At 45.5% G+C, this 22,432-nt stretch overlaps 1 protein-coding gene and 1 pseudogene across 5 annotated transcripts; one reads left to right on the forward strand and one right to left on the reverse strand.

The window, feature by feature from the left end:
• Positions 1-681: 681 nt before the first annotated feature.
• RILPL2 (Rab interacting lysosomal protein like 2) lies at positions 682-22,432 on the reverse strand. Of its 5 annotated transcripts, none has more exons than XR_003794597.1 (5): positions 21,778-22,432; positions 14,321-14,403; positions 8,690-8,800; positions 4,440-4,576; positions 682-3,909 (listed from the first exon to the last, which is right to left on the reverse strand). XR_003794597.1 is itself a non-coding variant. In XM_029230247.1 (4 exons), the coding sequence occupies exons 1-4, from the start codon at positions 22,096-22,098 to the stop codon at positions 1,307-1,309; spliced, it is 615 nt and encodes a 204-aa protein (XP_029086080.1). In that variant the 5' UTR covers positions 22,099-22,363; the 3' UTR covers positions 819-1,306. The 5 variants fall into 5 exon arrangements, 2 of the variants coding, with proteins under 2 accessions (XP_029086080.1, XP_029086087.1); XR_003794593.1 differs by having other exon boundaries at positions 14,321-14,472; positions 21,778-22,392; XR_003794594.1 differs by having other exon boundaries at positions 701-1,337; positions 14,321-14,472; positions 21,778-22,392.
• LOC114899479 lies at positions 16,850-17,924 on the forward strand (annotated as a pseudogene).

Genomic DNA, 22,432 nt, shown 5'->3' on the forward strand with positions numbered 1-22,432 from the left:
ATTCTGGGCAGTAACTTCCCAGCTACGTGACCTCGTGTGAAGTACTCTAACCTCTTGGGGTCTTGGTTTCCAAATCTGTAAACTGGACGATTAGTATTAGTCCCCATCTCCTCAGATGTTATAGAAATAAATGAGATAATCCGGGCAGCAGGGAAACACGTTCAGTAAGCCAGTGTTATTCACTAAGAAGACAGGCTCATAGGGTGAGTTCAGCAGGCTCATTAGTTTCTTTGCAAAGTATAGTCTCCCGCTATCTACAGACTGTATTTCATTGATTCCTAAATGCACTTATTTTTTTCCACATTTTAACATGGCTGAAATCAGGATGAGCCTTAAAATCAATAGCATCTTAATGTTATAATTTGTAGCATTTCTCCTGTCATAGCAACACACAAAATAATGGTGCCTCACTTAGATTCAATGAGATGTATGTGCACCATATATATATATGTATGTAGGTATACATACGTTATATATGTATATATACGTGTGTGTGTGTGTGTATTTGACTCTTGAACAATGCAGGGAGTTATGGACACCCACCCTCTCCACAGTCGAAAAATCCGCATACAGCTTATAGTCAGCCCTCCATATTCGAGTTTCCTCCGTATACGCAGATTCAACCAAGTGCAGGTCGTGCAGTACTACAGTGTTTACTATTGAAAAAAGACCTGTGTGTGAGTGGACCTTCGCAGTTCGATCTGTGTTATTCAAGGGTCAACTGTGTACAGTTCACAGATTTGGAAACCAAGACTCCAAAAAGCTGAAGTAACTTACACAAGGTCACGGAACTCTAAGAGGCCACTCTAAAACACAGGAAGTGTAAAAGTCATTTTACTTTAATAAAAAAATCATGTAAAGAAAGTCACGTTAGCAAAATCAAATAGTCACCAAATACCAGTGAAGTCATCACTGCAAAGTCCATACCAGATTGTCCTGCATCCTGTTCTCCCCACCCCGATTTGGGCTGGTGTGTTTCGCAGCTACGCAGTAAAGACCTGGGTCGTTTGTGAGCCCTGAGAAGCAGAAAGCACATCCGCACGCTGGGGGCCTCTTGGGGGGTTGAAGTGGGGCTGCAGGTGGCCCCGTTTCGCTTTCCTTCTGCTTTCTCGGTTTCTTTGTGCCGCTTCACTGGCCCTGGCCCAGCCTTCGGGGGTGTTCAGTTCTGCAGCCGGGGAGAAAACCTCATCCGTTCCTCCTCAGACGGCTTTGAGGGGAAACAAAGGAGCAAGTGCAGTGGGTACGCACTGGCACTGAGAGATGATTTTTGAAGTCGTCTTCTGAGAACTGAGCCATGGTCCCAGATCTATGTCTGCTTCCCTGATCGGAAAGAGAACCTGGGTGGAGAGAGAGAGGGGTCAGAGGAAACAGAGCGAGTTCTGAAGTGGGAGGTGCAGAACCTCCTGCAAAATCTGTAAGCAGCTCCTGCAGGCCATTTCCTCGGGGCTCATTATGGGACAGGCACTGTTCCAGGGCTTTCCATCTGCTAGCTCATTTCAAACTCATAACAACATGAGGAGGTGAGTACAATCAATACCCCCATTTTATAGATGAGCAAACTGAGGTTATGGGAGGTTAAGTAACAGGCCCAAGGTCACACAGCATATCTTGGAACCACTGGGACTTGGGCCCAGAGCCCGCATAACTACTGTGCTAGACTGACAGATGGAGTCTGGAACCTTTTTTTTTTTAAATTTCTGATTTTAAGTGGTTTTTATTGTAGAGGAAGTGATAACTTCTCAATGGTACCTATAATTATAAAATAGATATTTGCAATGAATAAAGAGTAACATGTAAGTTCTTGGATATAACAGACAAAACATATAAAGATATCCCCTGAGGCATGAGTAACAAACTTTCAGTCCCCCTCATGCAAAGTTTTGAAAAGGAAGAATGACATCTGGGGGCTTCCCTGGTGGTGCAGTGGATAAGAATCTGCCCGCCAACTCAGGGGACACAGGTTCTATCCCTGGTCCGGGAAGATTCCACATGCCTCGGAGCAACCAAGCCTGTGCGCCACAACTACTGAGCCCGCGTGCCACAGCTACTGAAGCCCGCGCACCTAGAGCCCGTGCTCCGCAACAAGAGCAGCCACCACAATGAGAACCCCACACACCACAATCAAGAGTAGCCCCCGCTCACCGCATCTAGAGAAAAGCCCGCGCTGCAACGAAGAGCCAGTGCAGCCAAAAATAAATAAATAAAATTTAAAAAACGGAATGACATCTGGGGTTGATCAAAGTACAGTGACACAAAGTACAGTGTTAATGCTATTTCCAGTTGTAGGAAAGATGGCTGGTGGGCTGAAAAGTCAGTGATGGGGATACGGGCTCTTGCTTCCAGTCAAAGACAAACCTCTTGAGCACAGCTAGCAGCTCTGCCAGTAACAGCAGGACGAGCCCTTGACTCACATGCGGATACAGGCGTTAGGGCTCAGCCGCCCGCCCCCTGAGCCTGTGCATACCCCGCCAACCCCACTTCCCTGTCTCAGGAAACGTCATTCAAGCCAGCAACTGGGAGTTGTTCTCAACTCGTCTCCCCTCAGCCCACCTGCTGTATTTTAGTCACCACCTCCCAGCTATGTTCTGATCCCCCCACTTCTCATCTCCTCCACTGCCACCCGCAGGCCAAGCCACCAGGAGGAGCATAACAGCCTCCCCTCCCCCCACAATCCACTCACAGGGCAGCCAGAATGACCGCATCACTGTGCAGAGCTCAGTCACTCCTCAGCTTAAACCCTTGCATGGCTCCCCACTGTCCTCAGGACAAAGACAAAAATCCTTCTCAGCATGACCTACTTCTTCGGAGAGTCGTTCATTCATTCATTCACTCATTCATTCCATTAGCTCAGTAATCTTGTCTGACGTGAATTTGTGGTCTCACGCTCTTTAAACCTGTGTCCTCAGGCTGGCTTACAAACATTGTATTTTTGCCGTATCAGGCTCAAACTCCAATTAAGTAACCCAAAGAACTCCCCTAGAAGAGGCAGAAAGAAACCAGTAGCTTATGGGGACTTCCCTGGTGGTCCGGTGGTTAAGAATCCGCCTTCTGATGCAGGGGACACGGGTTCGATCCCTGGTCAGGGAACTAAGATCCCACATGCCGTGGGGCAACTAAGCCCGCGTGTGTTGCAACCACTGAGCATGCGGGCCACAGCCAGAGAGAAGCCCATGCACCTCAGCAGAGGATCTCGCGTGCTGCAAAAAGATCCCGAACACCGCAACTAAGACCGACACAGTCAAAAATAAAATAAAATAAATAAATATTAAAAGAAAGAAGGAAAGAAACCAGTAGCTTATGGGTCTGGAAGTCTTGTTTACAGTGAGATCCTCAGCCAATGAATGTCCCACATAAACACCTTCAGATCTGACACCTGCTGTAGGGTGGAGATGCTCTTTCATTCATTATCTTACCTTGGGAGACCCTTTCTTGGGGAAGAAACACTCCCACTGGCCCTACTTGTCCCCTCAACCCTTCTTCACAAAGCAGCCAGACTGACCTTTTTATAGGTGACTATGGACATGTCACTCCCCAGCTTCAAACCTTCCAAGGTCTTTCCGAAGCACTTAGAATGAAACCCAAAGTCGTCACCGGGATCCACTCGGCCCCGAATGACCCACTCCCTCCCCTTCTCCAACCTCACCTCCCTTCTCTTTGCCGCTCCAGCCACCATGATCTCTGTTGCACAAGCTCTCTCCAGCCTCTGGCCTTTACACCTGCTGTTCCCTCTGCCAGGAAGGCAGGGGAAACTCAGGTCATTATGGCCTTCCAGGGCTCAGCTTGAATGTTGCCTTTCCATAGACGTCTTCCAGGACTCCCCAAATCTAAAGTAGCTCCCTATCGGGAACTTCCTGGCGGTCCAGTGGTTAGGACTCCGTGCTTTCACTGCCCAGGGCCCGGATTCGATCCCTGTTTGGGGAACTAAGATCCCATAAGTCGCATGGCGCGGCCAAAAATAACTTAAAAAAAAAAAAGCAGCTCCTGATCAGCCTCTCTCTCAGCACCCTATTTAATGGACTTCAGCACAGGTAGGACCATCTGAAGCTGTCCCGTTAGTACATTTCCTGACCGGTTCACTCTCTGCCTCCCCTGCTGGAACGTAAGCGCCATGAGGGCGGGGAATCCGTCTTGCTCACTGTATCGCCAGCACCTAGATCAGTGCCTGGCACATGGTAGGCTCTCAATAAGTATTTGTTGGAAGAGTAAGTAAATGTGGTTTCAGGTGGTCTTGTCTGATAACGCTGTTTCATGCAGCCATTCAAGAAAGCCTGGTAGGGCTTCCCTGGTGGCGCAGTGGTTGAGAGTCCGCCTGCCGATGCAGGGGACACGGGTTCGTGCCCCGGTCCGGGAAGATCCCACATGCCGCGGAGCGGCTGGGCCCGTGAGCCATGGCCGCTGAGCCTGCGCGTAATACTTAACTGAACTAAGTAGACACGCACTCTGTGGGCTGTTTGCCCCCGCAGAAGCATCTCCTCTCTTCTCTAGCCTGAGGCTCCAGGAGGCTGAGCTCTGTGGGGGATCTCAACAAGCTCCCTTGTCCTCTAGCTTCCGGCTGGGCTCAGCCAATGGGAAGCACCTGCAGGCGCAGGGAGGGTGGGAGGAGAGAGAGGTGAGGGCATTCACTCCCTGCTCTGTCCCTGCCAGGCTTTGTTTCACTAGTTGCTGTGTGCTCCTCTTCTGAAGGCCACATGCCTGTATGACCCTCCCCCCCGCCCCTCTGCTGCCCGCCCCAGGGTGCTTCTCCATGCTTCTCCATCCCGCATCTCTGTTCCCACGTCTGTAAAATGTCCCTTCTTTAAATCTTTTCAGTCACTCCTTTTGCGTGAGCCTTTGTTGATAAGCAAGAACCCTGGATGATAGGCCCCACGGCCCTGCAATATCACTCCTGGGTATATATCCCTGGGAAATTCACACTCAGGTCCAGGGGAGGACATGAAGAAGCATGGAGATATTCACTGCAGCACTGTCCACAGTGGGGGAGGCAAACTGCGATCCCATCGCTGGGGTCAGAAACAAGTTGGATGTCTACGCTGCTATATGGACAGCTCTTAAAAACTGCTTAATGTCCATCCACAGATGAATGGATAAATGGAATGTGGTCTATACATACCATGGAATATCACTGGGCCTTAAAGATGAAAGAAATTCTGACACATGGTACAACATGGATGAACCTGAAGACATTATGCTAATCACATGAGCCAGTCATGAAAGGACAAATACTGCATGTCTCCACGTATATGAGGTCCCAAGGGTAGCCAGATTCATAGAGACCGAAAATAGAGTGGTGGGTGCCAGGGGCTGGAGGAGGGGAACAGAAGAGTTAATGGTTAATGGGGACAGAGTTTCGGGACAGGAGGACGAAACAGTTCTGGAAATGGGTAGTGGTGGTGGGTGCACAGGCTCTTAACGCATTTAATGTGACTGAACTGTACACTTAAAAGTGATTAAAACGGCCTCACAGACAGAGAAAACAATCTTCTGGTGAGCAAAGGGGAAGTGGTGGGGAGGGATAAATTAGGAGTTTGGGATTAATAGATACAAACTACTGTATATAAAATAGATAAACAACAAGGACCTACTGTTCAGCACAGGGAACTATATTCAATATCTTGTAATAACCCATAATGGAAAATAATCTGAAAAAGAATATATATATATGTATAACTGAATCATTTTGCTGTATACCCGAAACTAATACAACATTATAAATCAACTGTACTACAATTTCTTTATTATTATTATTTTTTTTTTTTTTTGGCTGCGCCACACGGCATACAGGATCTTAGTTCCCCGACCAGGGATCAAACCCGCAGCCCCTGCATTGGAAGTGTGGAGTCTTAACCACTGGACCACCAGGGAAGTCCAACTATACTTCAATTTTTAAAAAAATAATTAAGGGCTTCCCTGGTGGCACAGTGGTTGGGAGTCCGCCTGCCGATGCAGGGGACGCGGGTTCGTGCCCCAGTCCGGGAGGATCCCACATGCTGCGGAGCAGCTGGGCCTGTGAGCCATGGCCGCTGGGCCTGCGCGTCCGGAGCCTGTGCTCCGCAACGGGAGAGGCCACAACGGTGAGGGGCCCGCGTACCGCAAAAAAAAAAAAAAAATTAAAATGGTAAATTTTATGTTAGGTATGATTAAAATAAAAAATACTAAAAAAAAAAGATCATTCAAACGCAGTTCTCAAAGCCCAAGGCATCTGACCATATATCGGCTAAAGCTATGCTGTCCAATACAGTGGCCACATGCCTTTTGAGCCCTTGAAACATAACGAGTCTTTTTTTTTCTAAATTAATTAATTAATTTTATTTATTTTTGGCTGCGTTGGGTCTTCATTGCTGTGCATGGGCTTTCTCTAGTTGTGGTGAGCGGGGGCTACTCTCTGTTGCGGTGCACAGGCTTCTCATTGCGGTGGCTTCTCTTGTTGTGGAGCACGGGCTCTAGGGCGCGTGGGCTTCAGTAGTTGTGGCGCATGGGCTTAGCTGCTCCGTGGCATGTGGGATCTTCCCAGACCAGGGCTCGAACCCGTGCCCCCCGCATTGGCAGGCGGATTCTTAACCACTGTACCACCAGAGAAGCCCCATAACGAGTCTTTAACTGAAATGTGCCGTCAGTGTAAAATACACATCAGATTTCAAGGGCTTACTATTTAAAAAAAAAAAAGTAAAATATCTCATTAATAATGTTTTATAGTGATCACACGTTGAAATGATAATATTTTGGATGTGTTGGGTTAGTAAAATATATTATTAAAATTTAAAAAAGAGTTCCTGAGGGAATTCCCTGGCAGTCCAGTGGTTAGGACTCTGCGCTTCCACTGCAAGGGACACGGGTTCCATCCCTGGTCGGGGTACTAAGATCCCACATGCCACGGTGCAGCCAAAAATTTTTTTAAATATATATTTCTTTTTCTAAAAAAAAAGAGTGCCTGATAAAAAAGAAAACAACAACAACAGTGTTTAGTGAAGAAAAAAAAAACAATACGAGGAAACAGAATGAAGTGTTAAACAGAATATCAGTTACTATTGAAAATACATCCACAAAAGACAATATACAATTTTTAGAACATGGTAAATAAATACCCATAGGAGGCTGGCTGAGGGGGAGGGGAGCTGGGAAGCAGAATGGGAATGGGGGATGGGGATAAAGAGGGAACAAATAAAACCAAGAAGGAAGGGGTCTTACGCTCACAGCGAGGTGCATTGTGCCATGAGCTGAGACTCACTAACGCAACCCTATGTTCCTGAGATCCAAAAAGAGAAAAATAAAAATAAAATTTTCTCCTCTCTCTTGAAACAAAGGCATCTTAATTAAACCTGTCCTGGAAGGTAACTCAGAATCTCTGATCCCTCAAAATTATTCCCCTGTGAAGGTAGTCCACGAAGTCCTTGCAAAATAGGTCACTGCAGCACCCCCAGCTTGAGCACCACACCTGGTGCACAATATAGACTCAGTGAGGGTTTGTTGACTGACTAGTGACCGAATGAATGGAAGAAAACGAGGTCCCCTCAGCCCTCCCTGAGAGGCAGGAATAATGGAGCAAGAGCCAGATGGTGGCCTAAGACCTGATACAGCCTGCGATGGTGGGTCGTTTGGATCGTACAGTCTTTATTTTTAATCTTAAATTATTTGCCAGCATTTGGAAATCAGATTCCATGAACAAATCTGGCTTCTCGGCTTCACTCAAGAAGTGGAAGCTCTGGTAACATGTTATTCCTAGGCCAGACAGAACTGAGGGGCAACTGTCCCCTACCCCACCCCACAGCCCCATCACTCATCCACATTAAGTGCTTGGCCCCCCGTAGGCTTTCTAGTTTGATCGAGGCTGTTTCTCACTTTCGATCCAAAAGACCAGGAGCTGATAAACTGTCACCAGGCAGGACATTCTCAAAGCAACCAAGGCAAACCAGCTGCTCCCTTCAGCCTGGGGTGGAGGAAAGGTGTGCCTAATTGTACTGACATCTGTAGACAGAAAAGGCACATCTCAAGGTGTGGTCCAAGGGTTCCCCACATCAGAACTGTCTGGGAATTTAGTAAAAATCCAGATTTCTGGGCCTCATCCTAGAACCAATGACTTGATATCTGAGAATCTGAATTTTAACTAGTGTCCCACACTCTATGGTTTGAGGCACAGCAACCAAAGAAACAAGGGATTAACAATGGTGCGTGAACACGAGGGGGGTATTCAGAGGACACTGCATTATGGGTCCCAGCGTTGGGAGACCCAGGGTCCTCCAAAGTTGGTGATGAACTAGCCCCCTTAAACTCCAATCATTATTGTTACTGTGTTTTTCTTGTGGTTGTAATATTATTATTATTTGTTTATTGTTATTATATCATAGGGAGGCAGTAGAGCGTAGAATCTGGATTTCCTTGGGTTCAAATCCTGACTTCACTGTTTACTATCTGTGTGACCTTGGGTACGTAACTTTACTTCTTGGTCTTTACTTCCCCATCTGTAAGCTGGGGATTGTAATAGTTCCTACCTCATAGGGTCACTGTGAAGAGTCAATGAATTAATATATGTTAAGTGCTTATGCTACTGCCTGGCAGATATTATAATACACCGGCAATGAGTTTTCATATCAGCTGCAAGACCACCACCAGGAGAGCAGGACCTCCCCCTCTCACCCCCACTCCTTCCTTTAGTGATTATTTAGTGGCAACAGGGGGCAGCCAGGTGACTTACAGCTTCCTTATGATTGTCTCCTCCTTGTTACTGCTGGCATTGCTGGCCCTGGTAACCAGAGCATCTTTTTCTCTTCTTCCTCCTGGGCCTTCTCTTGCTGGGATCAGGCCACTAGGAAAAAGGAGACAAATAAGTGGGTTGTTTTATTGCAGATCTCTTATCTGTGCAGCTCTGAAAGTGAAGGTGCTTAATAATTATTATTATATTAATAATATTATCATGGAAATGCTACAGTTAGACATTCTGACTCAGACGATTAGAATCTTCCTTCCGCCTTTCCACTGTTGGCGCCTCTTCTTTCTTTCCCTTGGCTAATTCCATTGGCTGGTACTTTAAGCTTCTCCAATTGCTAGAAATATAACCATGTATAAATCCTCTAACTTAACCTTTGGTTTCCTAATTAGTAAAATAAGGATAATGAAAGTACCTAATTCCTAGGATTGAGGGATTAAGCGAGATAATGAATGGAATTCATTCATTCGTTCAGCAAATATTATTAAGCTACAAATTGTACCAATGTATATAGATATAGCAATTAACAAAATAGATAAAATACCTTCTCTCATGCAATTTATATCCCATTGGGAAAGGAAACAGTCAAGAAACAAATAAATAAAATTTAAAAATATATAGTAAGTCAGATGGTGATAAGACCTAGATTGATATCGATCAATAAGATATTTAGGTCAGGTGACCCAAAGAGGGCCAGAGTACTTCCCTGGATTTGATGTACAGAAGTTGGAAGAAGGCTATTCTCTCTCACTTGCTGATTGCCAGCAGCCATGCTTCCTAAGATTCAGAGAAGGACTGTCTTTAATACAAAATAATAAGGCCAAAAAAGAGAAGCAAAGAGGAAAGAAAGAGGCACACAGTCCCTGATTCCAACACTGAGGCCTTAGTTGCAGTTTTTTCTTTATTTCTGAGACCAGTTCCAGGATCCTTCCCAGCTATGTGACCGATAAAACTCCCTTTTGTGCTTAAGCTAGTTTGAATTGGATCTCTGTCACCTGCAACCAAAAGAAGCCTGACCACAGTGAAGCATTTAAATGTCTGACCCAGGGGCTTCCTTGGTGGTCCAGTGGTTAAGAATCCGCCTTCCATGGGACTTCCCTGGTGGTGGAGTGGTTAAGAATCTGCCTGCCAATGCAGGGAACACGGGTTCGAGCCCTGGTCCGGGAAGATCCCACATGCCATGGATCAACCAAGCCCCTGCACCACAACCACTGAGCCTGCACTCTGGAGCCCGCAAGCCACAACTACTGAGCCCCCGTGCCACAGTTACTGAAGCTCAGGCACCTGGAGCCCGTGCTCCACAAGAGAAGCCACTGCAGTGAGAAGCCTGTGCACTGCAATGAAGAGTAGCCCCTGCTCGCCGCAACTAGAGAAAGCCCGCGTGCAGCAACGAAGACCCAACACAGCCATAGATAAATAAATAAATAAATAAATTTTTAAATATTAAAAAATTAAAAAATAGTCTGCCTTCCAATGCAGGGGATGCAGGTTCGATCCCTGGTCAGGGAACTAAAATCCCACATGCCGTGGGGCAACTAAGCCAGGGCGCCACAACTAGAGAGCCCACGTGCTGCAACTAAGACCTGATGCAGCCACATAAATAAATAAATAAATAAATATTAAAAAAAAAAAAAAGTCTGACCCAGTAAGCTCATTAGATCCACTTAGGTATTTTGTTGAGGTACCTACTGGTAAATTTATGTCCATGCTATAGGCATCAATTTTCCCCTTACTACAGACTGAATTCTTATGTTGAAGCCCTAACCCTTAATGTTATGGTATTTGAAGATGGGACCTTTGGAAGACAATTAGGTTTACATGAGGTCATGAGGGTGGGCCCTCATGATGGGATTAGTGCCCTTGTAAGAAGAGACACCAGACGGCTTGCTCTCTCATTCTCCCCACCATTTGAGGACACAGCAAGAAGGCAGCTGTCTACAAGCCAGGAAGAGCCAGAACCAACCATACTGGCACCTTGACCTTGGACTTCTAGCCTCCAGAACTGTGAGAAAAAAAATTTCTATTGTTTAAGCCACCCAGTCTCTGGTGTTTTGTTATGGCAGCTTGAGCTGACTGAGATACCCCTTTAGGTATGAACGTCAGATAGCAGAATTTACCCCTCTCTCTCTTTCTTTGCAAAGAGTGGGCTCTTATTACTTAATATTATTTCTATTTTTATTATATATATTTATTATAATAATATTCATATGAGAATCATCTAAAAATTACCTTTTCCCACTATCTACCATTACATAACATCCTAAAACTTAGTGATTTAAAACTATGATGATTTATGACTTCTCATGATGGCTCTGTTTCTTATGGTTCATTTGGTGGTTCTCCTGATGGTCTAGTTTGGGGTTCTCAACTGGCTGCATTCAGTTGGTGGATCAGCTGGGGGCTGGATGCAGCTGGGGCTCTCATATGGGGCACCTTGGTTCTTCTTCATGTGACCTCTCCATGTGACTACCTTGAGCTTCCTCATAGCATGGTGGTCTCAAGGCAGCAATCTGAGAGCACAAACATGGAAGCTGCTAGACCTTTTAGAGCCTTAACCTAGGAAGCCAAACAGCATCACTTCCACCACATTCGATTGGTCAGAGCAAGTCATAGGGCCGTCCAGATTCAAGGGGACGGAAAATAGACTCTACCTCTACTCCGATGAGAGGAGTGGAAAAATCTCATTGGAAAAGGAATGCAGGTGGACTTCCCTTGTGGCACAGTGGTTAAGAATCCGCCTGCCAATGTAGGGAACACGGGTTCGAGCCCTGGTCTGGGAAGATCCCACATGCCGCGGAGCTACTAAGCCTGTGCACCACAACTATTGAGCCAGCGCTCTAGAGCTTGTGCGCCACAGCCGCTGAGCCCGTGTGCCGCAACTACTGAAGCCCGCGCGCCTAGAGCCCGTGCTCCGCAACAAGAGAAGCCACCGCGATGAGAAGCCCGCGCACCGCAATGAAGAGTAGCCCCAGCTCGCTGCAACTAGAGAAAGCCCACGTGCAGCAACGAAGACCCAATGCAGCCAAAAATAAAATGAAATAAATAAATAAATAAATAAATTTTAAAAAAAGGAATGCAGGATGGGAAAAACTGTTGTGACCATCTTTGGAAACAGTCGAGCATATCTGCTTTCAGTTAAAACTATCATTAGTATGAGCTTCGGCCTCCAAATTGATGCAGTTGCTAAGAGAACACCTCAGTTGACATGCTGGTTTCTCCAGAGTATATAACACAGGAGACTAAACAGAATCCTGCTGTCTGTCTATTGGCCTGTACCAGATGGGAAGTGCACATCTGTTGTTCTCTGGGAATTCAAAACTGGAACTAACGTGTGTTGCTTTATTCACTAGCAAGCTGCTCATGGCATCGGCAGTCTAAGAGTTCCTCTTTTTAATTAACCGTGTCTGGGGTACTTATTAAATGAGATGAAGACAGGTCTTTCCATTAACAGCGTTCCAACTTCAGCAGAAGGAAGACAATTAAATTCCTGTTGGCAGAACTCAGCTCTTTTGGATTTAGCTTCCTAGGACATTTTTACTTTGATGCTCTCTTAATGATGCCACATTGAATGAATTTAAGGAATAATATCATTGGGGCTTTGTTTTGTTTTGAATTAGAGTATTTCCTTACTTCCAAACTTTCCGAGTCCAAATGTGGTATGATAATTAAAAGCTCAGGCTCTAATGTCAGGCTGTCTGACGCCATGTCTCAAGGTTGCCATCACCAGCCCTGGGACTTCAAGCAGGTACTTGACCTCTCTGACCCTTAGATCATCTTGGGGATAACATTACCCTAACTCATAGGCTTGCTGTGAACACTAATTGAAATGATGCTCGGGATACACTTAGCACATGGTAAGCATTGATAAATATTAGTTGGCACTACATTTTGTTTGTTTTGGTTTTTACTTTTTGGCGGCACCCTGAGGTATGTGGGATCTTAGTTCCCCCACCAGGGATCGAACCTGCGCCCCCTGCATTGGGAGCTCGAAGTCTTAACCACTGGACCACCAGGGAAGTCCTGGCACCATGTTTTTATTCTCTTGATCTTTCCTTCTCCTGCCTCTAAGGAAACCTGCTTTGTTTAACTCAGTGTTTCCCAGAATTATTCAACCACAGAGCTCCTTTTTGCCACGCTGTGTGGCTTGTGGGAACTCAGTTCCCCGACCAGGGATTGAACCCGGGCCACAGCAGTGAAAGCGCCGAATCCTAGCCACTGGACCACCAGGGAACTCCCTAGAGCTCCCTTTTCAAGAAATACCTACATAAAGTAAACCATTTAGGGAAACATGGTGCAGAAGGATAAAGCGAAGTCCAAACCTGCTATGTCAACAGCTTCCTTATTTCCTCTCTTGCTTGTCCTACAGTTCCTCCTCTACCCAGTATTATTGTGATCTTTTCTAACTTGTAATTTTTATACAATTTCAAACTTAGAGAAAAGGTGTAATACTAGTACAAAAACTTCCCATGTATCTAGCCAGATCCCTCAAATGCTTATCCGTGTATCTATCTACCTACCCATCCATCCATCCATCCACCTATACACCTACCCATCCACCCATGCAACCATCCTCTCCCTGAACCACTTGAGAGTAAACTGGAGACAAGAATCTTACCCCCTCACTCCTAAATGCTTAAGTGTCTTTCCAAAGAACAAGGACATTCTCTCACATAACCAAGTCATTCAGTTATCAAAATCACCACATTGATCTTTTAAAATAGTAAATCAGACTGTGTCATTCCCTTAAGATTTCCCAAAATCTTCTCATTACGCTTACAATAAAACTAGAGCTCCTGGGCTTCCCTGGTGGCGCAGTGGTTAAGAATCTGCCTGCCAATGCAAGGGACATAGGTTTGAACCCTGGCCTGGGAAGATCCCATATCCGTGGAGCAACTAAGCCCATGTGCCACAACTACTGAGCCTGAGCTCTAGAGACCGCAAGCCACAACTACTGAAGCCCGCGTGCCTAGAGCCCGTGCTCCGCAACGAGAAGCCACAACAATGAGAAGCCCACGCACTGCAACGAAGACCCAACACAGCCAAAAATAAATAAATAAATAAATTTATTTTTTAAAAAAGCCCAAAACTAGAGCTCCTTCCTGTGTCCAAAAAGGCCACCCCCTCGGTCTCTTCTGGACCGTCCTCTACCTCACATTCCAAGTTCCACCATGGTGGGCCTCTTAAATTGGCCAAATGGGTTCCTACCTCAGGGCCTTTGCACTTCTTGTTCTACTTTTATGCAACCAAATCTTTACATGGTTGGCTTCTTCTTGTCATTCACCTCAGGGGGGTCTTCCCTGACCACCCAGTCTAAAGCAGGGCCCCCCCAGCACTCTGCTCTCTGTCATGTCACCTTGATCTACATTCTCTTCAGCACTCACCACCATTATCCTGTGTGTTCATTGCAGGCCTTCTGGCTGATTGCCTGTCTTCCCCCTAGACTAGCACGGGCTTTCTGTTTTGTTCCTGCTCTACCCCCAGTGCCAGGAATAGTGTCTGGCATATAGTGGGTCTTCAATCAGTAGATTGGATGAACATAAGAACAGATATGCAATACATCAAGGAATTCTAGGCAGTGTCTTGCTCTGCGGTGTAGGAGCCCCAGGCAGCACAGCCCACCTCTTATAGCACTGCAGCTCTTCCTGCACCACCAGCAGCTGCGACTTGAGTTTGTTGCGCTCCTGAAGCACGTCTCTCAGCTCCTGTAGAGTAAAGCGTGGTCGGTTGGGATCTGTCAGGTCAACCACCATTTTGTCTGGTCCCAGGTTCACCTGTAAGAAAAGATATCACTTATACAGTTTCCCTCATGAGGATGGACTGTCCATCCCAGAAAGGAAAGTTCTCTTGTTCTGTTACTAGTCCCAGGGACCCGATGAGATGAGACGTTGCCTGTTGGAAGTGTTTGGTTGATGGTAAAGAGGCAAGAATTCCAAGTACCATTCTCCAAGAAAGGAGCCAGCGCTCCTTGGAGAATGGCTGAGTCCAGGGCTGGAACAGGGAAAGTCCAAGTTGAGTCTGGAACATTCCACTGTGTAAGGGATGGAGACAGATCAAAAGGACACAGTTTGAAGGCACTCCTACTGGCCAAACTGAACGACTTGAGTATCCGCGTGAATAGTAACAGGAATGGATAATAACCCATCAAATAAAAACAGGATTCAGGAATCCATACTTAAAATTTTTAATTTAGGGAATTCCCTGGTGGTCCAGTGGTTAGGACTCCAAGCTTCCACTGAGAGGGGCATGGGTTCAATCCCTGGTCGGGGAACTAAGACCCCACATGCTGAGTGGTGTGGCCAAAAAAATAAAATAAATAAAAATTTAAATTTAAATTAATTAACTAATTAATGGGGATGTAATGGCTAATCTTATGTGTCAACTTGACTGGGCTAAGGGATGCCCAGACAGCTGGTTAACCCATTATTTCTGGGTGTGTCTGTGAAGGTGTTTCTGGAAGAGATTAGCATTTGACTTGGTGACCTGAGTACAGCAGAGGCTCCTCCCCAGTGTGGGTGGGCTTCATCCAATCCATTGAGGGCCTGAATAGAACAAAAAGGTGGAGAGAGGGTGAATTCACTCCCTGCTTGAGCAGGACATCCTTATTCTCCTGCCCTTGGACAGTGCACATCAACCCTCCTGGTTCTTGGGCTTTTGGACCTAGACCAGGACTTATACCATCAGCCCCCTGACACAAGCCTGTTGACTTGGACTGAATTACACCACCGGCTTTCCTTATTCTACAGCTTGCAGTCAGCAGATTGTGGGTCTTCTCGGCCTCCATAACCACGTGAGCCGATTCCTATAATAAATATTCTCATCTGTGTCTATACCTACATCTATATCACCTATTGTTTTATTTCTCTGGAGAACTCGCACTAATACCAGAAAGGAGGAGGGGGATCTGTACTTTACAGAAGAATGCCAATTAATAAGTGTAGAAGATGATAGAGTCAGAAAATCATCCTTTTGCAACCAACGCAGTAATAATTGATTCAGGCAAGACTAATGAATGGACCTAAAACTTTTGGGTGAAAGTTTGTTGGGGAACAGGATATTTCACAGTTTCAAAGTACTTTCCCATAGGCTACTTATGCATTACAAAGGGAATAAAGACACCCTTACAGTGCAGAAATCTTGCAGACACCACCTTAACCAAGTGATAGAAGTTACCATTGCCAATAATGACAAACTGAATCAGGTGCCTCCTGATATGAGGCACCGAGAAGGACACAGCATCACTTAAGTGGTATCCCTGCTAAACATGTATAACTTGAATCTAACCATGAGGAGACATCAGAATCAGAACAAGCCCAAGCTGAAGGACATTCTACAGACTAACTGATATACAATCTTCAAAAAATGTCAAGGTCATGAAAGACAAGGAAAAGCTGAGGAACTGTTCCAGACTAAAGCTGACTAAAGAGGTATGTCCTAAAGGTACCGTATAACCCTGCATTGGATCTTGCATCAGAAAAAAAAAATGCGATAAAGGATATTATTATGAATTTTGAATAGGGATGGCATATTAGATCTTAGTATTCTACCAACTTTTCCCCCGAATTCAATTATTTATTGTGGTTATGTAACAATATGTCTTAGGAGATACACACTGAAGTATTTAGTATTTAGGGTGAAAGATCCTAATCTTTTACTAACTCTGCAGCTAACATAATGTCTGAAGATTCTGAGCGAATAAATATATAGACATAAATATTTGTTAAATATGAGTACATATGTGCATATATACATGTATGTATATGTGTGTATATAATACTTCAGTGTGTATCTCTTAAGACATACTATACACACACACAAACACATACATACATACACCTGAATATAACACCTGAATTGAGGTGAAAGGTATACAAGTGTTCATTGTGCCTATCTTGCAACTCTTCCATAGGTTTGACATTTTTTCAAACTAAAGTTAAAATAAAACAAATATTTGAAAACAACCTAAATGTCCATTAGCAGAAGTCTAGTTAAACAAACTAAGGCACAACCACACTCTGGAATATTCTACAGGTGATAAAGAGAATAAACCACACTATAAAGAGAAATGCAATAGTGACCACATTCCTCCTCTCGGATTGATAAACATCAGCGTGTTTGAAAACACACTGTGTTGTAAAAGCTGTGGGGAAACCGGTTCCTTCACTGATTGCAGAGGGAGCCAATCTCTTTAACCCCTTTGGAGTGCAACTTGACAATACTTATTAAACCCTCCAATGTGGGGGACTTCTCTGGTGGCGCAGTGGTTGAGAATCCGCCTGCCAATGCAGGGGACACGGATTCGAGCCTGCGCTGTAGAGCCCGCGAGCTGCAACTGTTGAAGCCCACACACCTAGAGCCCGTGCTCCGCAACAAGAGAAGCCACCACAATAAGAAGCCCGAGCTCTTTGGTCTCAGCGGCAGAAGCGAGATGACGAAGGGAACGTCCTCGTTTGGAAAGCGTCGGAATCAGATGCACACGTTGTGCCGCCGCTGTGGCTCTGAGGCCGACCACCTTCAGAAGTCGACCTGTGGTAAATATGGCTACCCTGCCAAGCGGAAGAGGAAGTATAACTGGAGTGCTAAAGCTAAAAGACGAAATACCACCGGGACTGGTCGAATGAGGCACCTAAAAATTGTATACCGCAGATTCAGGCGTGGATTCCGTGAAGGAGCAACACCTGAACCCAAGAGGGCAGCTGTTGCAGCATCCAGTTCATCTTAAGGATTTCAATCATTAGTCACGCAATAAATGTTCTGGTTTTGAAAAAAAATTAAAAAAATAAGAAGCCCGTGCACCACAACGAAGAGTAGCCCCCACTCGCCGCAACTAGAGAAAGCCCGCGCACAGCAATGAAGACCCAATGCAGCCATTAATTAATTAATTAAAAAAAAAAACTTCCAATGTGGCTTTCCTTTGACCCAGTGAATCCACTTCCCCTAGATACTGAGGGGGCCAACTGCTATAGGTCAGAGTAATTCACTGTTGCATGGGGTCGGAGCAAACGATTGGAAAATGAAGGTCTTTTGATAGGAAACTGGTTAAAGCAGAGATTCTGAACCTTTTTTGTGTGTGTGCCGTGGACCCTTACGGCAGCCTGGTAAAGCCCACATGGATTCCATCTCAAAATACTGATTTTAAATGTATAAGAGGCATTGAATTACAAGAAAACCAACTAAGATAACACACTCATCAAAATCTTCTAAAAATAAATTTGTGATTCCTAGACCTGCTTCTTTATTAAATAACACGATGTAGCCACAGGTCTAATAAGATACAGAAGGAAAACAAAGTTTTGAGATCTGCACTACACTGTAATGGGATATGAAAACATCTGTGATTTCCATTGGTGATTGTCACAGGTACTGCTAATATTACTGTGGTTTGTTGTCTATAGTCATAATTGAAGAAAGTGTTATATTTCAGATGGAGGTTGGTGAAAATAAAAATACAATTTCTTCTCATGCAAGTTCATAGATTTTGCGGATTAGAATCATGGTCCTCTTGGGGGGTTCCAAAAACTCCAAGTTAAGAACCCTCATGTTGAGCAATTGATAACACTGTACAGTGGAAGTTTTCAAAAGCCATTAAAAGGTGAGGAAGCTCTTTATATTCTGATTTAGTACAACTTTCATGCCATGTTAAGTGAAAATAAGCAAGAGGCAGAACGGGGTATATATTATAATACCATTTGTGTGAATAACGGAAAAATATATTCATATCTGCTTGTGTTTGCACAAAGTATCTCTGGATACTTTAAGAAACTGATCATTTTAATTTTTTCTAGGGAGGGGAAGTGGTGGCTAGGGGTGGAGAGAGATGGGGAGGGAGCTTTTCCAAGGCAAACACTTGAATTTTGAACTTAAATTTTTAAAAAAGAAAGGAAACAAACTATTCTCATACCCATTGTGATGGCTACTGTAATCAAACAAACAAATCAGAAAGTAAGTGTTGGCAAGGATGTGGAAAAATTGGAACTCTTGTGCATTGCTGGTAGGAATGTAAAATGGTGTGGTCACTATGAAAAACTGGCAGATCCTTTAAAAATTAAAAATAGAATTAGCATGTGATGCAGCAATTCCACTTTTGGGTATATACCCCAAAGTCTTGAAAGCAGGGACTTAAAGAGAGATTTATGGATCCACGTTCATAGCAACATTATTCACACAAATCAAGAGGTGGAAGCAACCCAAGCGTCCATCAACAGACGGATAAACAAACTGTGGTGGATCCATACAATGGAATATTATTCAGCCTTAGAAAGGAAGGAAATTCTGACACATGCCACAACATGGAAGAACCTTGAGGACATTAAGTGAAATAAGCCAGTGGCAAAAGGACAAAGATTATCCGACTCTACTTATATGAAGTACCTAGAATAGGTAAATCCATATAGACAGAAAGTAGAACAGTAGTTACCAGAGGCTTGAGGGAGAGGGGGCATTTGGAGTTAGTGTTTAGTGGGTACAGAGTTTCAGTTTCGCAAGACAGGAGTTTTAGAGAGGGTGGTGGTGATGGTTGCATAATAATGGCTGTGAATGTACTTAAGGCCACTGAACTCTGCACTTAAAAAGATGGTAACTTTTATGTCTACCACAACTAAAAATGGTAACTAAAAAAAACAAGAAAGAAAAAAAAACACCACTAGGGCATATTTTTATAAACTGTCTAGTGACACTAAATATTCATTTTCTCTGCCTTTTGCCCCACCCCTGTTCTTAAGACTACAGTTTGGGAGGAAAACGTGCCAGCTCATCCGCTGGCTGACAAGCTTGTCCGCTATGCCCCAGACAGGAAATGACCCGGCCCCCGTGCAGACCACACTGTTCATGGTCCATGATGGGGCTTTCTCCATATCCTTGTGCCTGGAGCTGGAGGTGACAGGAAAAGAGCACAGAATGTGAGCTGAGGGATCTTAGGCAAGTCATTTAACTGCTCTTGAATCTCAAAAGTCAGGCTACTAATGATGACACTCAACCATCTCATATGACGGATACTAAAGAAGAACCTTATCGACAAATATAATTGTCACCGTGAGCAATGAGTAGGTGAAATAAAGGAGTACCAAGGAAGCTACCAGAAACCTTCACTCTTCCCTATGAGTTTCAGCCACCCAGTTCCTGCTGTCCTTTCATGGCATACTTCTCAGTTTGTAATCCTGTGGTCTAGTTTTGGAGGTCTGTGTGTCTTGCCTCTCCCACTAGATGTGAAGCTCCGTGAAGGCAAGGACCTTGTCTAATTTAGTGCCATAGCTCCAGAGCCCACACAGTGCAGTCACTCATCAAATGTTACTACAAGAAAGGTCATAGGTCTGTATTTTAGTACAGTGTGGTTATGACTAGCACCTCTGAGCTCAAATCCTGCCTCCACCTCTTACTTGTTAAGTCCTCAGGCAAATTACTTAACTGTTCTATGCCCCCATTTCTGTAAAATGGGAATAATAATAGTATGAGGATTAAATGAGATAATCCCCTTGGGGCAGTTTGTTTTTTTTTTTAACTGTGGCTGGAAATTCACTAGTGAGTCATGATATTAATTCAGTGAGTTGCAAAATAATTTTAAAATTCATAAAAATAGAATAGGAAAGTATGACTGTACATCATGTTTAGTAAGGGAGAGTTAGGGTAAATTGTTGAAACTTCTGTTTCATCAATACTGGATATCAATGTAAAATGTAATTTTGTAAAATGGGGGTATAACATATATACAGAAAAATGCACTAATCTTGAGTTTATAGCTTGACAATTTTTACCATATGTGTACACCCATGTAACCACACCTGGATTAATTCTCTATAAATGTACCTCCTGCCCCCCCCCATTCTCCCATCCCAGGGCTACCATCAACCTGTCTTCTATAAGTAAAGATTAGTTTGCCTGTTCTTGAATTCCACGTGCAGGACGCTCTCTTTTGTACCTGGCTTCTGTCTCTCAATGTAGTATCTGCAGGATTCATCCATACAGTTGTGTGTATCACTACTCTGCTCTTTTTCATTGTTGTGTAGTATTCCATCATATGAATGTACCACAATTTAAAAAATTGATTCCTCTTTTCCATTTGGATTGTTTCCAGTTTGACACAATTATGAATAAAGCTGCTCTGAATATTCTTTTTTTTTCGGTACGCGGGCCTCCCACTGCCGTGGCCTCCCCCGCTGCGGAGCACAGGCTCCGGACGGGCAGGCCCAGCGGCCATGGCTCACGGGCCCAGCCGCTCCGCGGCACGTGGGGCCCTCCCAGACCGGGGCACGAACCCGCATCTCCTGCATCGGCAGGCGGACTCTCAACCACTGCGCCACCAGGGAAGCCCTCTTTTTTTTTTTAATTAATTAATTAATTTTTGGCTGAGTTGGGTCTTTGTTGCTGTGTGCGGGCTTTCTCTAGTTGCGGTGAGTGAGGGCTACTACTCTTCGTTGCGGTGCGCGGGCTTCTCATTGCGGTGTCTTCTCTTGTTGCGGAGCACGGGCTCTAGGCGTGCGGGCTTCAGTAGTTGTGGCGCACGGGCTTAGTTGCTCCGTGGCATGTGGGATCTTCCCGGACCAGGGCTCGAATCCGTGTTCCCTGCATTGGCAGGCAGATTCTTAATCACTGCGCCACCAGGGAAGCCCTGAATATTCTTATATGTATCTTTTTGTGGTCATAAGTACTAATTTCTCTTTAGTTAAAAAGTATTTCTTACTCTAGGTCAAAGTTTCTCAAAGTGTGAAACCTGGACCAAGAGAATCAGCATCATCTTGGAACTTGTGAGAAATGCAGATTCTCAGGTCCCATTGCAGACCTACTGAGTCAGAAACTCTGCAGCTGGGGCCGGGCAATCTGTGTTTTAACGAACACTCAAGGTGATTTTGATGGCTGCTAAAGCTTGAGAACCACTGCTCAAGGTACTGGTCAAAAATGCTGGAAGCCGCTGCTTTAGAACACACTCGGCACAGGGGCCAGCACCGAGCAAGTGCTCGATTAATGTTAACCATCTTAACGCTTCTAATCTGAGGACTGCATACTCGTAGTGATTTGTTTTGAGGGGCTTGGATGTTCAAGAGAAGAAAGCGTCCCCCCTGCCAGTGGCCGCTCCCCGCACTCACCTCCCTGCCGGCCGCCGAGCTCTCTCTCCGCAGCCCCTCCACCTCCTTCCGGAGGTTGTCCCGCTCCATTCTTAGCTCCTCCATCGTCAGGCTGCCCTCATTCACCAGCGTCTCCAGCATCTCCAGGACGCGGACGATCTTGAACTGCAGCTGTGTCACCCGGGGGTCGCTGCCCAGGGCCATCAGCTCGCGGCCCATCACGTAGGAGATGTCATATACATCCTCGGCGGTCAGCTGGAAGGGGCTCTTGCCCAGGGCCCCCTCGGGCCCAGCCTCGTCCCCCTCCTCCTCTTCCTCCTCTCGCAAAGGGGGCTCTTCCATGGCCGCCCAGACCCCTGCAGCCTCCGGAGCTGCTGCTTTCTCGGAGTCTCCGAACGTCCAGCTTCCTCCCGGCACGGAAAACTTTCCGCGGGTCAGTGGACCCTGCCTGTTCAGGGCGGGGCAGGAGCAGCCAATCAGCGCAGCCGAGGGGTGGGCCCGGAGAGGGGCTGTAGGAGGAGGCCACGCAGGGCAGATCTCAGGCCAGGACTCCCGGTGCACCGTCCCAGCGGAGGCCCGTGCGGGAGTGCGGGCTCCAGGATGTGGTTGGGGCACGAAAGGACAAGGGAAAGGGAGGGCCGCCGCGAAGAGGAACAGAGAGGTTAAGGGGTGACAG

This window comes from Monodon monoceros, unplaced genomic scaffold (assembly GCF_005190385.1).
Source record: "Monodon monoceros isolate NGI ecotype Baffin Bay Population unplaced genomic scaffold, NGI_Narwhal_1 Super_Scaffold_1, whole genome shotgun sequence".
Classification (NCBI taxonomy): Eukaryota; Metazoa; Chordata; class Mammalia; order Artiodactyla; family Monodontidae; genus Monodon; species Monodon monoceros.

Bases quoted from the DNA above. Each gene is read 5' to 3' on its own strand.
- RILPL2 (XM_029230247.1), bottom strand. From the start codon at position 22,098: ATGGAAGAGCCCCCTTTGCGAGAGGAGGAAGAGGAGGAGGGGGACGAG. The intron at 14,473-21,777 runs GTGAGTGCGGGG...CTTTTCTTACAG, and splicing joins GCTCGGCGGCCGGCAGGGAG to GTGAACCTGGGACCAGACAA. The intron at 1,338-8,689 runs GTAAGTCACCTG...CTCTCCACCCAG, and splicing joins GAGACAATCATAAGGAAGCT to GTTCTCTTTCCGATCAGGGA.